This window comes from Ambystoma mexicanum, chromosome 6q, assembly GCF_040938575.1.
Source record: "Ambystoma mexicanum isolate Mex_15411 chromosome 6q, UKY_AmexF1_1, whole genome shotgun sequence".
In the NCBI taxonomy this organism is placed as follows: domain Eukaryota; kingdom Metazoa; phylum Chordata; class Amphibia; order Caudata; family Ambystomatidae; genus Ambystoma; species Ambystoma mexicanum.
In genome coordinates this window covers 441643004-441658100 of record NC_090937.1, presented here as the reverse complement: position 1 = coordinate 441658100, position 15097 = coordinate 441643004, and the positions used below count along the sequence as shown (strand labels likewise).

Here is a 15097-nt window from a genome sequence, read left to right as displayed (position 1 = left end):
CAGGGCGCATGGTTAGACCCTTTTTGGGTACAAGGAAGTACACTGAATAAATACCTTCTTTTACCTGTGACAGAGATACGACTTCTATGGCTCCCTTTTCTTGTAGTGTCACGACTTGAAGAAGGATACGAAGATGGTCTGATGTCAGTTGTCTTGCTCTTGGAGGTCTGAATGTTGGGGACTGGTTGAACTCTATACAGTACCCGTGGGCCACGGTCTTTAGCACACACTGGTCTGTAGTTATTCCCTCCAATGCCTGAAGGAACAATGTTAGCCGGCCTCCGACCGGGGAGACATGGGAGGGGACCTGGATCTTCGGGTCATTTTGAACCTGAGGCCGGGGAGCCTCTAGGGGTAAAGTTCCGGCCCAATCCATTCCCACGACGCTGACCCCTCTGGGGATACAGGGTGGTGTATCCGCTGGTTCCCTGTGGAGAGGACCAATTGTTTCCTGAGATGTACTGAAGTTGAGGGAAGTATTGGCCACGAAAAAGCCATCTGGACCCAGATCCTCGTCTTGTAGAGGGTCTTTGTGTAATTTGGTCTAGTGTTTTCAGGGTGTCGTGCTCCTTTTTCGCGGTCTCGAGGGCCTCATCGACCGCTTTCCCAAACAGGTTGGACCCTTCCAAGGGTTTATGTATAAGTAATGCTTGCGTCTCAGGCTTGAACCCAGTGTTCCTTAGCCACGCATGCCTTTTCAGGAGTGTGCCCTGAGCCAGGGAACGACCAGCTGTTTCAGCAGAATCCAAAGTGTTCCTAAGTATGCTTTGGGTCACTTGTCTGCCATCAGCCACTGTGGCCATGAGACGAGTTCGTAGTTGTTCAGGAACCTCCTGCAGGCCTTTTTGTAGCAAGGCCCACTGAGCGTCTGCGTAGCTGGCCAATAAGGTGGTATTGTTGGCAATACGTGTTGAAAAAGCTGCTGCAGCCGTGACCCTCTTCCCAAGGGCGTAAAGTCTTTTGCCTTCTTTATCAGGGGGGTGCCTCGCCGGTTGACAGAGGGACCCTGGCCCTTTTTCTTGTAGTGGTCACCACCAGAGAGTCTGGGGTGGAGTGACCTCTGATATAAAGGGGGTCTGAGGGAGAAGGACGAAAGAGTTTTTCTATCCTCGGATTGACACCTCTTGTAAGAGCAGGTGTTGATAAGAAGGGAGCCAAACCTTTTTTTTAAATTGAATTGAGGAGAGGGATAGCCTTGCTGGCCAGTGGCTTTTCTTTGAGGATGTCCTCCACAAAGTCAGCTTCAGTGACGGCTTCATCTGTGGCGATTTTGAAGTGTTCAGCTGCTTTGCGCAACATGACGTTAAACATCAATTGATCATCCACTGGCGAGGGCTGTCTAGTGGGGGTGGTCTGTGGGTGATCCAAAGACAGGGCATCAGGATCTGGAGATGGATCTGGAGACTGTCATTGTTGAGGGTCACCCATATCTGGGTTTTCCCCCCCACCAGTCTATGGGATCATGCATGTCCTCAGGATTGGTGAATTTATCCTCATCCCGAGTGTCTGCAAGAATGTCCTCCTCAGTGAGGTCATAGTTGTATATATCCTCTTCCTGAGAGGGGTCAAACAGTCTTGGGAACTTTGCTAAAGGGTCAAAAGGGCTCTCATTCCGTGGTTTTCTATGCGTGGGTCGCTATGAACGGGTAACAAACCTGTCCAGCCTTTCCATACAACTTTCAAATTTCTCACTAGTCCAAATAGAAGACCTAGAATTGTCTAGAGGTGGAAAAGGATCTTGAACACGCTCTTCTGTTGTAAAAGGTTGAGATGTTTTATCTCAACGTCGAAGACATCCCTTCCTCGCTCTCCGAGAACTCCTCCTGGGGGACGTCCCTGTGTCTTTCGTTCGGCTGAGTGGAGGGTTCCGGTACTTCCCTTAGGCTATCCTTGGATCTCGACTGATCCCTGGCCTTTGAGGAATCCTTTGACTGTTGTTTATGAGAATCAGCGTAAATAATTCTCGCTATGCTGTCAGCAACGTCCTCCGCAGACGGGAGGCGTGTAGCCTCGGCCTGCGAATGTGAAGGAGCCTTTTTTGGCGGAGCCGCGGCCTTGTCCTTGGCGAATGCCTTCTTCGGCAGAGCCGGAAACCTGTCAACGGACGCCTTCTTGCGATGCGCCTCAACGTAACCCAGGTTATTAGAGATAGCGCCCTTTGTTTTTATTGGCCCGGTCACTAGGCGCATATGCGGCTGCGGGGAGGCTGCCGATCCAGACGATTGGCAGGTGCCACAGGAACTTCCGGTGTACCCGTTGACACTGAAGTCTTCTTCGACTTGGTCAGGGGAAGGGGCATCCTCAAAGGACCTAGACCTTTTCTCAGTGGGAGCATGCTAATGGAACCGGCCGGTCCTGGACAAGGCATGACAGTGCACGGAGGCAGAGTCTGAAGCCTTCCCAAAACTTGAACCAAGCAGCCAACCTACGATAGCGGCCTCTTAGTTTTTGTCAGTAATCCAAGGCAAATCTCGACTCCATCCTCATCATGGTCCGGATGTAGGCAATATTAGACACTAGGTGTCTATTCTCGACATAGACATTCGACAGTGCACATTTCCCGGCGAGTTTGAAGAGACTCCTCTTCTCCTCGGACATCGTCGAAGCAAGACGTAGGCCCAAGCCCGGGCCTTCCAAAAACTTGAAGAGAAGACCTGGTAATGAACATAGATCTTTGCCGGCAACGGGTCCCTGCTACCGGTAGTCTAACAACGGTCAATGAGGGAACGAATTGGAGGGGGGGGGGGGGGAACAGTACATTCAGAGGACTCAACACTGAAACGTGCAGTAAAAGTCTGAAGATGGTAAGGGAGATGACAGTCATTGGATGGGCGTAGCATGACCCAGAGGACAGCAATTGGTTATAGAGGAGGCAAGCATTTTTCAGGCTAAAGTGAAACTGCTTTTCTTTTTTACTGAAGATTCCCAGCCTGAAGACTGAGGAATATTTACAAGCATGGGAATCCATGCCAGACCCCCATACTGGAGAATCAAATGCACTTCGAGATGCCCCATTTCCTGTGTATTGGCCCCTAACCATTTCACATTAAAACTACAATTGCAATTTATGCACTTTGCTTTTCCAAGAATGCATACCATTTGACAAAAAGAACACCCAGTAAACACAACCAAACAAATTACAGTTTACAAATTTGCATGGAAAATTAACAAATATTTTGCTTCATACAATTATTACTGAAACAGTAGTACATTTTACCTCCTCAAAAGTTTCTTCCTTTTTAACTTCCCTTTCAGCAAATTCATTAAAAATTCTGAGGCATTCTTCCATTGGGTCATCGGAATCGGACATATCGATATCCTGTTCAGAGTTTTCTGATACTTCTTCTGAAGATGAATCAACAACAATTATTTCACTTTCCTTAACCGCTTTGCTAGACTGGACAGATTTTACAAGCTTGTTTGTGCTTGAAACCTCAGTGCAATGTGTCTGGTCTGAAAGAACAGATGGTTCACCTGAACCCAGTTCCCCCAACACACTACTCTTGTTTTTCTGGATTACCTTTGGTCGACCATCTGGGCTGGAAGAGTCTACCATTAATGTTTGCTTCTCTTTAGACCAATCATCATGAGGAAGATGTATTGTTGACTGTTCAGGTTCAATGCTGTTAGCAGTATTGTGCTGCAATTCTAAATCCACAGAAACGGCTTCAGTGTTTGTACATAAGCTTTTATTTGTTAATTCACTTTTCATGGAGGTTTCATTTGGATTAGTAGCTCCCATGCAAGCTGGTAAGCACATAAGATTTTCTACAGGTAAAGGCAAACCAGATTTTTTATCATGCTTTTCTCCGTTGAAAACATTGTTCAGAAGATTAGATTTATTAACATGCTGGCCAAACAGTCTACTCTCCACTGTACATTGGTTTGTGCAGTCTTCTACTAGATTGCTAGGTACTAAGTGTACACTTTCATTCCCAGTGCCCTCCACACTTTCATGTGTGTTCATAGTGGTATCTTCTTTATTTGTATTTAAAAAACCATCCAGCTCTCCGTTTCCCGATGCCTTTTTCATGATTCTGGACTTTTTAGAGACTGGTTGCAAAGGAGGCACATCAATTATGAGCTCATCGTCATCTGATTCCTGGAGCTTTATTTCTAGTCTGATGGGTGAAGAACCATTCAATTCTTTGCTTACACTTTTTTGTGGGCTTCCACTAACTAATGCTTTTGGGCGCTTTAAACCTGAGGTACCATTTTCAGATGCATTTACTGAAGTGAAACACAGAAGACCAGCAGAATAATTAAGCAAGGGATCATATTCAAGATCAGTTGCTGGACACCGGCGGTCAACAACATATTTCTTATCGCCTATTGATTTGAGCAGTTTTCGCAATTTGTTGGAAACAGACATAAATTGTGGCCTAGCTTTGATGCAGGAATGCACTTCATTTGACGAACAGGAGGAATCATTTTCATTCAAATCAAGGATGGGTTCCGGATCTGCAGGCACAGATGACTCTGGCTCAAGTTTGTACAAAGAAAGCTTCTTCTGCTCTTCCTCTACTTCAGTCTTCACCACGTCAATTTCTTTGTTAATTCTTTCTAGCTCTTGCAAATTACTGTTCAGCTCTGTTGGTAAAAACAAACAAATCATCATTGCAAAACTTTTTCTAGTGCTTGGTCCAGTTACAATTTGTGTTAAAATTATGCAAGATCATCTACCTACACCTTAAAACAGATCTCAACGTAGTTTATTTTCACAACGTCTTGATTTATTTAATTACATCAAAACAGTGTTGAATGCATAATCCCCCCCCACAACCCCCTGTCCCTGCGACAGGTACATACCAAGTCTACAGAAGCAGAACCAGCCCAAGGCTTGGAGTCTAAATGTGCAATGTAGTCTCTTGCAAAGTCCTCCCTTCCATCACTAAAATATTCCCACATCTAGTTAACCACATTATTTTAAAGAGAACATCTGTTTTCACCCACACAGGGAGAAACTATGGACCACTTGGCCGCTATAAGTAAATTACTTAAGTCTTGCATCGCCTGGTGAGGTAGTACTAGACTTCCTCTACTCGACTCGCAGTAGCTGGATCTTCTGAAACCCGATATCCAAGCAGGTCTCTACATAGGGGTAGGGCGTTCCCCCTTCTTATAACTTGATCTTATAACTTGATCCCATGTAGCCAATGTGAGCTTAGTTATGAGGCTAACATACAAGGGTTTAGGTCCCATTCCTAGGTAGCCATTGTTGAACCTATTTAGACTGCTCCATAGACAGCCATGTCTGTTCGGATTCTCTTTCTTTCTCTCCTAAAACTGTCAGTTGGGAGCCCAGGAAATAGGAGCTTATGTTAGGACAATCAAGCCCCACCCCCCTTTGGGGAATCTTTACATTTAAAAAAGCAGCCCTCTAAGTGGCAATGACCTGACACGGAATGGTGTAGGTGGGAGTCAGTGGTCCTCTGTGTGCCCAGTCTTATATCCTGCTAAAAACACCTGCAAGCCCACAGAGGTGATGGACACACAAGGAGTCCTCCCACTAGATCTAGTTGGTGGCTAGGGAGTGCTGGAGGTGTTTTCCGCCGAGATATTCGAGGGAACGGCAGATGGGGAGCCGTGGATGCTATTTTGGAAAGGTCCTGTCCGGCACATGAAAAGAACCCGCAGGGCCGGCACCTGTGTATCTAGGGGCTCAATAGCGTGAGCATGTGCCACTTGTGGCGGAGGGTATTGGAAGCCCGACTATCATCTGCCTGCCTCGCGGAGCCAGAAGTGTTGATAGCGGGGGAGACGGATCGGAGCAGTAGACTTTGAATGAGGCAGGGACAGCTGGGTCACCTGCACTGGGTCCAGTCCCACTGGTGAGAAGGGCACTGAAGCACGGGAATGGCCTCTGTACCCCTGGACTGTGGAAGGGAGAAAGCACAGCTTATAGTGCCTCAAGGCACTGCCTAGCCCCCAGGGGAAACATTTACCAAGAAAGATCACGTTCTGAGATGTCGCCCTGTCGGACATGTGGGCCACAATCCGAGAGGAGCAACCGTTCACAGGCTTTGGACTCCCTGAGCCACTGCGTCCAATAATAATGAGTGCTGTAAATTGGTTTGAGACGGTACTATTAATGTATTGGGGCTCCAATAGACGTTTCCCTGGGCATACCTTTGTCCAGCTAGCTTGCACGCTTGTGTTATGTTATGTATATTTCTAAAGCGCACATATGCCCACGGGCATCATGGATCTGAATGGAGCGGATGGGCGGCGGCAGAAAGAAGAGCCTAGTACAGAAAAGTCTTCAAAGATCGGCAAAAGATCAGATGGTCAACAGCTCGAAGAGACAGAGGGAGATAGTTCCAGGCTTTTTCGTCAATCACCGAAAAAGCACATCCACCTATGCGAGAGAGTCTGAAGCAAGGGACAGATAGCAGAAGAGCAGACTGAGATTGCAAAGGACGGGACGCAACATAGCAGGGGAACTTTTCCTGGATATATTCCCCACCCTGCTTATAAAAAGGCACGGTGCACTGAAGTCTGAGCGGTGCCAATCGGTCAGCCACCTCAGAAAAAGCTGTTTCCAGTGTAGTAAGGGAACCGGAACTACCTAAATTGAGTTGGGCCTGGAGGGATGCCACTAGCTCACAATTGGATACTTTACGCCAGTCGCGTCTAAGAAGAGCAGGTCTATGGGCCCTAGGGGTGGGGAGCAGAAGGGGGATAAAAAAGAAGACAGACCATAAAAGAGGGCAGGGGGTGGATATGGACAGAGAATTTGGGAGCACAAATGATGTCAAGAATATTTCAGAGTTGGTGGGTGGGTTCCGTAATCAACTGGGGGAGCCCAGGGTCCTCCATTAGTGACAAGAAAGTCGTAACCTGATTAGGGTTAAAGGTGTTAGCCGACAGATTAAAATCTCTGGCAATCCAGAGGTTAGGATAATTGATCAGAAGCTAAGATACCATTTCAGGAAAAGCAGTATAAACAGTCGTATCTGCACCAAGCGGGCGATATAGAATAGTATGCGCAAGCCTCAGTGAAAAAGAAATACGTCAAGCAGACATTCCATCCTCCGGGAATGAACCGGGATGCTACACCGGGTTTTGTATAGGTCCTTATGCATAATGGCCACCCCGCCCCCCCACCCCCAGGATTGGGGGGTTGGGGGGGGGGGGGGGAGAACGGTCTACAAGAGCCAAACTGTAGTCCAAGGGCAAAGCTTGGACAATGGAGGGGCCAGAGGTTTCCGGCAACCAAGTTTCAGTGAGAATAATGAAATCAAACCGAAATGCAGAGACTAGGTCATGGCAGTGCATAGCATGCGCCACCCGTGAACGCACATTTAACAAGCCGCATTTAAGGATGTCGTTATAGCAGCATTGGCCTTGGAGAGTTTAAAACCAACAGGCCATCTGGTCTCAAAAGGGGTCAGAGATAGCAGCATATTTCAAGTCAGTGCTCGTGTTGCATGAGGCATAGCTATAGTGGTGAACTGGTCATCATGCCTGAACTTTGTGTGGAACTGCAATTCGAAATGGTGAAAAGCCAGCAACAACAGAAGCTGGATCACTTCATGGGTGATAGAAGAAAGCATGCTAAACTACCCCTGTGACCGCTGGCGACTCTGCTGGAGCCACCACAGAGTCAGAGACTACAACCCTGGATGCCTTTATTGAGGCTATCAGAGACTCGCGATCCTCGATTCAGAACAAGATACTATCTGTGGGGGTGGAAGCATCACTGATCAGGGCAGATCTAAAAAAAGTGAACAAAAGGGCCATAGAATTTGGACAGCGTTTGTGAAGCGGAGATGTGCTTTCTGCCCTGCAGGTAAACATGAAAGCACTGGCTGCAGCAACGTGATCCGTGAAGGAGAGCAAAGAGGACGCAGAGGGCCAATCCAGAGGATGCAATGTTCAGATTCTTGGAGTCGCTGAAGGTGAAGGGGGTAAAGCACTGAACTATATGCTAAAAATCTCATTTAACAGGTTGTCCCAGTGGTTCACAATTGTGTGGGTCCACAAAGTTTCTGAGCATAAGATTTCTGGTGGGAGACCCACAACAGGCTATAAATTGACAAATTTCTCAACTTTCGGGACAGGGATGCGGTGCTCCACAACACCAGGCAGCGCTCGGCATATGTGGCTGGTGGTTCCAGGAGCCTTATGTTTCCAGACTTCAGGAGGTCCAGCGACAAACAGAAGTCTTACGAGGCAGTCAAACGTTGACTGGGGGAACTATAACTAAAATAGGTGCTTTATCCAGCTAAGTTTAAGATCCTAGTGCAGGGCAAGTCTTCAACAGACCAGAGGAAGTGTGGGACTGGATCAAGAAACAGGTACATGCCGATGGAGACTGCGAGGGAATGACAGGCCCCGACCCAAGGTAGTCGTAGAGCGCTGAAAAGCTTGGTAGGCCAGACTGCCAAGGGGTGGTGGTTATGCTTTTCTGTCGGAACCGGGGCTCTTTGAAGTGAATTGGAGTGTGTATTGGGAGAAGTAGGTGCCTTCTATGGAGGGTTGCAAGTCTCCCAGAGTTGTTTTGGTTACAGGTCTAGATCTGTGTGAGCATGGACACTGGGGGTGATATATGATGGATGGAGGTGGTTTCTATATGGGGGCATGCGTGTAGAGGGTGGACTACTCATGCAAAAAAAAGAAATGGTTTAAAACTACCCCTCTTGGGGCTAGAGCGTACCCCGTGGGGAGTGTTCATTGACTTGTTACGTTATACTGTCCGGTTGGCAGCAGCCCAGTTTGTTGGCTTTGGATAAAAAGGGTTGGAAGGAGGGGAGACAGATGCTTCTGAGGTTATGAAGTGTGGGGGTGAGGAGGGTTGTCGACTGTGGGAGGTTGGGGTTAGGAAAGGGGGGTCCTAGTCACTTGCCAACAGGGACGAGGGAGGGACGGCGACAGGCTACTTTTTCACTAACAGCTACCAGGGTGGGGAGAGGGCATGACTTTATTCTAATAAAGATCAGAATGGGGGAGGCGACAAAGTGCATGCCCTGGAATGTCAATGAGCAAGGAGGGGGGAGATAAAGAGAGGAGCAGCATTTCAATGTATGCAACGTTATAGCCAACTTGGGGCTATGCTACAGGAGACATCTTCAAACCGTCAATACCTGGGGAGGAGCCTGTACGCAACAGTGTTCCATGAAGGTTACACAAGGGGCTGCGGGGTGCTTCTGATCAAAAAGAATGTTCAGTGGAATACTAAGAATCTTGATACTAGAATTGTGGCCGATAACTGGGGACGTTATTTACATGTGGTCAGAAACTGGTTCCGGAATTGGTCACCTTGGTCAATGTATATGCTTCTCTTCCAGTCAAGGAAGAGTGTTAAGGAACAAGTTACTTACCTGTAACTGTTGTTCTCCAGCATGGGTCTGGCATGGATTCACATGCTCATGAATAAGAGAATACATAGCAGTACACACATGCACAACCACCTGAGGTGGCAACAGGCTCAACATTAAGCAATACAACAACTCAACATTAAGCATCTCTTACCTCCTCACCAGGCTCACCTTAGGCGAACAGGTTGCACACCACTGCTTGGCCGACCCTGGACTCCTCCCTGGAGTCCCGATCGACGCAGTAGAATCTTGTGAAGGTGTGCGTCGACCTTCACGTCGCAGCCCTGCAGATGTCCAGCAGGGGCACACCAGATAAGAACGCCGTGGTAGCAGCGATTGCTCTGGTCGAATTGGCTCTCGGACAGCCGGGCAGCGGTCGGTTTGCCAACCGGTGACAGTGCATGATGCAGCCGGAGAGCCATCTGGAAATGGAAGTCTTCGAGAGAGCCTTCCCTTGATTCACAGTCCCAAAGTTCGCAAACAGCTGTGACGTCTTCCGAAAACTCTTTGTGCGGTCCACGTAGAACTTCAGCGCTCTAGCTACATCCAGCGAGTGCAAAGTCCTCTCGGCTGGCGACGAAGGCGACGGGAAGAAAACTGGCAACACCAAGGGCTCGTTGAGGTGGAAGTCCGACGGCACCTTGGGTATAAAGGAGGGGTGCGTCCTCAGCACCACCCTTGTGTCATGAAAAGTCAAGTATGGAGGCTTGCAAGATAGGGCCTGGATCTCTCCCACTCGTCGTGCGGAGGTGATGGCCACAAGGAAAGCTGTTTTCCATGACAGGAACTTCAAAGGCGCCGAATGCATAGGCTCGAACAGGGCCCCCATGAGCCTGGTCAGCACCACTTTAAGCTCCCACGCCGGGGCAGGAGCCTTCACCGGCGGGAATGATCGGAATAGTCCCTTCATGAATTCTTTCACCAGGCGATGAGACCACAAGGACGCCCGTCCCCTAGTCCTGGTATATCGGGAGATTGCAGCCAGATGTATTTTGATGGAGGCGTGGGCCAGTCCAGCTTTGGTCAGCGACAGTAGGTACGGCAGTACTTGAGGGGCCGTAATCCGCAGAGGGTTAATCTTCTGTGCACGGCACCAGACAGAGAACCTCTTCCATTTATGTCCGTAGCACTTGAGAGTTGAGGGCGCCCTGGCCTTTGCAAGAACCTCTTTGCAGTCGGCCGGGATGTCGTACCCTCCAAACTCTAGTGCTGCAGGAGCCAGGCCTGCAAGTTCAGCGACTCCGGGTTGTGGTGAAGAATGGCACCTCCTTCTCTGGAGAGAAGGTCTGCGTCCGTCGGCAGCTTGACTGGTGTGGACGTTGACAAGTCCAGAAGGTCCGGGAACCAGATCTGTCTCGGCCACGCCGGAGCGACGAGGATCATCCTGCATCGGGACCTCTTGAGCTGGTTGATGAGCCGGAGCAGCAACGGCAGAGGGGGGAACGCATAAAGAAATAAGCCGTCCCAGGGGAACGAGAAAGCATCGCCCATGCTCCTCGGCTGGGGGAACCTGCTGGCGAACCTCCGGCACTTGGAATTCGTCGCCGTCGCGAAGAGATCGATTTGGGGTTCTCCCCATCGTCGGAAGAGTCGATCCACTTGATCCTGGCGTAGTTCCCACTCGTGGCACGAGCGCAGCTCCCTGCTGAGTGAGTTGGTGATCGTGTTTTTTTATCCCTGCCAGATGAAGAGGCACCAGAAACATCCCTTGGGCAACGGCCCAATGCCACAGATCCTGGGCTTCCTTGGATAGGGCCGGGGACCTGGTTCCGCCCTGCTTCCGGATGTAGAACATCGTGGTGGTGTTGTCGGTGAAGATCCTCACCACCTTGCCCTTGAGGGACGGAAGAAAGGACCTGAAGGCCCAGAACACTGCGCGGAGCTCCAAGATGTTGATGTGGAGTGACTTATCCTCCGGGAGCCAAAGACCTCTCACGTGAAGATCTCCGGAGTGCGCTCCCCAACCTTCCAGGGAGGCGTCCGTCGTCACCGTCACCTGGTGAGCTAGGGTCTGAAAGTCCGTGCCCGCCGACAGATGGGAGCGGGTACCCCACCACCGGATCGCCTGACGGAACGTCTCGTTGAGAGGGATCCTGTCCTCGAAGCTGCCTGTCGACTGGACCCAGCGGGCGTCGAGGAACTCTTGTAAGGGGCGCATCCGAAGCCTGCAAAGGCGCACCAGATAAATGCAGGAGGACATCATCCCGAGGAGGGACTTGATAGATCTTACCCTGGCCATGTCCGTGGCCAGTAGACGCTGCACCTTGCCCAGAATGGTCCTGGTCCTTTCCTCCGACGGCGAGGCCAGCCGCGCCACTGTGTCGAGCTTGGCTCCCAGAAACAGGGTGACTTGCGATGGAACCAGGTGGGATTTTGGCAAGTTGATAGAGAATCCCAGGTCCGTGAGCAGCTGGACGGTCTTCGCAGTGTGCTCCACGGCGCGCTCCCTTGTCCTTGCCCGGATGAGCCAGTCCTCCAGGTAGGGGTAGACGTGGATCCCCTGTAGGCGCAGCGCGCAGCCACCGGTGCGAGGCACTTGGTGAACACCCTGGATGCCGACTTCAATCCCAACGGGAGGGCCTTGAACTGGTAGTGCCGCCCTTGGACCACGAACCTGAGGAACTTTCGGTGTCTTTTTAGAAGGGGGATGTGGAAGTACGCATCCTCCAAGTCCAACGACGACAGGAAATCGCCCTCCTCCAGCTGTCCCAGCACGTGCTGGAGGGTGACCATACGGAACTTCTGTGCCTTGATGTACTTGTTCAGTCGTCGCAGGTCCAGGATGGGGCGCCATCCTCCTGTCTTCTTTTTTACGAGGAAGTACCTTGAGTAAACTCCGGAGCCCCAAAGCCTCTTTGGGACAAGCTCGATGGCACCCTTCTTGAGCATCACCCTTACTTCCAACAGTAGTTGAGGGACGTGATTTTCCTTCCGGGCCACTGGCGGAACTCGAGGGCACTTCTTCTGAAACTCGAGGGCGTGCCCTTGGGCCAGGGCATCCAGCACCCAACGGTCGGTGGAGATGGACTCCCACACGCCGGCGAAGCTCGCCAGGCGGCCTCCCACTGGGGTGCTTCGGCGGGGGCCCGACCCCACGGTCGGTTCAATCTTGTTTGGAGGCCGCCTTGCCTCCTTGACTTCCCTGTCGACGATGACGGGCACCACCTGACTTGCCGCGTCCCCTGTAGGCTTCCTGGGACGAAGATCTTGCCGCTTGGCGGTACGTGGAGGAGCCACTGCCGGATCCCTTGGAGGCACCTCGTCTGCCTCCGGAGCTCCGAAAGGACGGCCGTCGTTGTTGGAGCACTCCCAGTGCCCGAGCAGTCTCTGTGTCTGTCTTGATGGCCTGAAGGGACTCATCAACCGCCTTCCCAAACAGGTTGTTCCCGTCGAAGGGCATGTCCAAAACCTTGGTTTGTACGTCCTGGCGGAAATCCGTGGCCTTGAGCCATCCTCGTCGTCTCAAGCAAACGCCGTTGCCCAACTGACGGAAACCGGTGTCGGAGATGTCCGTTGCCACCGTGATGGCGTGGTCCGAAGCAATCTCACCTTCCTGTAGGATTTCAAGGGCCTCAACCCTTTTGGCGTCCGGAAGGAAGTCCAACAGAGGGACGATTTTGAACCACAACTCCCTGTCGTAGCGGGCTACGATAGACAGGGCGTTGGCCGCCTTGATAGTCGTTGCTGCGGATGAGATGATCCGTTGTCCCATCGTGTCCAGCTTCCTGCCCTCGCCGTCCGGCGGGGAAGTGGATGTTGAGGCCGATGCCCCCCCAGCTTTCTTCTTTGCCGCCGCCGAGATGACCGAATCCGGGGTAGGTTGCGCCCGAAGGCACAAGGGGGCAGCGTCGGGGACCCGGTACTTCTTCTCGTAGAGGTCCCTCTTTGCCGGCGCCGTGGCAGGGTTCTTGAGGAGGGCGAGCCCCTCATCCCAGATGTCATCAAGAAGCGGTACGGCGAGGACCATCTTCCTTTTAGCCTTCCAACTTTTCTGGGCAGAGCTGCAAGAGCTCGGATGCCCTGGAAATCATGGCATGAAAGGATCCAATCTCGTCGGGCGGGGACGCCCGAGCAGGGGGGGACGGGGGACACGTCCCGTCGTCGCCTCCGTCGTCTTCTGTACCTGTCGTAGCCGTGTCCGTGCCTGTATCATCCCCGTGGTTAGTAGACCGGGGGGAAGGCAACGCAGGCCGCAGAGGTGGGAGAGGTGACGTAGGATGCGTCCTCTTATGCAGTGGACTTGGAAGGTCCTGGCTCCAGTTCCCCCGTCGGGTCTGGCTCAGGTACCTCCGTCGGGGGGAGGGGCAACCTTGTCCTTATCTCCGAGCATAAGGACTGAATCGCTGACAAAATGGCCGCCGAAGTGTCCTGCGGCGCCGGAAACGACGGAGCGAGGGCTCTTGAGGAGCCTCGTCGGCGACACCGTCGCTCTCATCGTCGCCCTCGACAGGATCCCTCCCGATGGGCTGGGCCTCTTTCACAACTTCGATGAGCTCTTCTTCAGAGGTCGTGTCCATATCCACGATGGCCACCAGCCCCTCCCCCACCTTTTCCAACGAGGACTTCGTGGGGGTCTTCTCAATGGGCCTGAAAGACGACTCCCTCAGCGGTGGCAGGGAGATTCTGGGTCCTGAGGTCGCCTCCACTGGTGTAGCCTCGACAGGCTGAGCCAGGGCCGCGGCGACATCCTCAATCGAGGTCTTAGCAGGGTGAATTAGGGCCATCGTCACCTTCTGTACGCCTGGGGCCTTCACCTTGGGGGGAGGGTCCGAGCCTCGCTCCCCCTCTGCCGGAATCTTCGAGATCGACCGGGGCCTCTCCAGAAGCTTTGCCGGGTTCTCAGACTTCCTCTGACCCGCACAAGAGCGTTGGCTCGTGGTTGATGGTGCCGGGGAGGATGCGCCCTGCCTGGCAGCCAAGGAGCCCGACAGTTCAGCGCTCCAGGTGCCCGCGGACTCGCGGTGCTTAGCTTTTTGTTGGGCCCCCGTCGCCGGGGGGCCCTCTCAGGACTTAGAAGACCGCTCTGACTTCTTTTTCTTCTTCTCGCCTGATGGGCTCTTCCCTTCCAGCCAGTTGGCGAGACGGAGGTGGCGATCCTTCATAGTCCGCTCCGACATGTTCCCACAAAACGCACAGTCCTTCTCCGTGTGCGTCTTGTCCTCATGGAGACAGTAGAGGCATAAGGAATGCTCGTCCTCCTTGAAAACATTTTGAAGCTGGCATCCAGGGCAGGTCCTGAACAGCTTCCCGGGCGTCGAGCTTCCTTTCTCCTGGGCCATGTCCGGGGTAGGCCTCGGAACTTCTGGAATCCTTCAAAAGCGTAACTCGACGAAATCTTCACCCTTGAGGGGCGTAGAAAACTCTGAAACGGATCCCCGTTGATCGGATGTAGAAACGGTGGAGCTTGAGGCTCTATTTAACCGAAAAATGAGAAAAATCTCCTGAAAAAAGCGCGAAAACGCAGCAAAAGCTCGAGAGCTGCAGCACGAGGACTACCAACACTTGAACGTGCGGTAAAAATCTGAGGATGGCTGCCAGAGGCGGGGCTTAGGGAGAGGGCAGTCATTGGCTGGGGGCAGTATGACCCAGAGACCAGTGATTGGTTACTACTAAGAAAGACAGAAACGAAACTGATACTGATTTTTTTTCTATACCGAGGATTCCCGGCCTGACGACGGGGAATATTCATGAGCATGTGAATCCATGCCAGACCCCATGCTGGAGAATGAGAGATGCGAGACGTGATCCTTGATGTGGCGTTGTTAGTGGTGTGGAGA

At 51.7% G+C, this 15097-nt stretch overlaps 1 protein-coding gene across 1 annotated transcript in view; it reads right to left on the bottom strand.

The window, feature by feature from the left end:
- Positions 1 to 15097, bottom strand: part of LOC138516091 (RNA exonuclease 1 homolog) — a 2454886-nt gene that overhangs the window by 2254420 nt on the left and 185369 nt on the right. Inside the window, exon 2 of the mRNA XM_069630920.1 lies at positions 3218 to 4590. Within this exon, the coding sequence (XP_069487021.1) occupies positions 3218 to 4590 (1373 nt within the window). The remainder of the gene's footprint in view (positions 1 to 3217; positions 4591 to 15097) is intronic.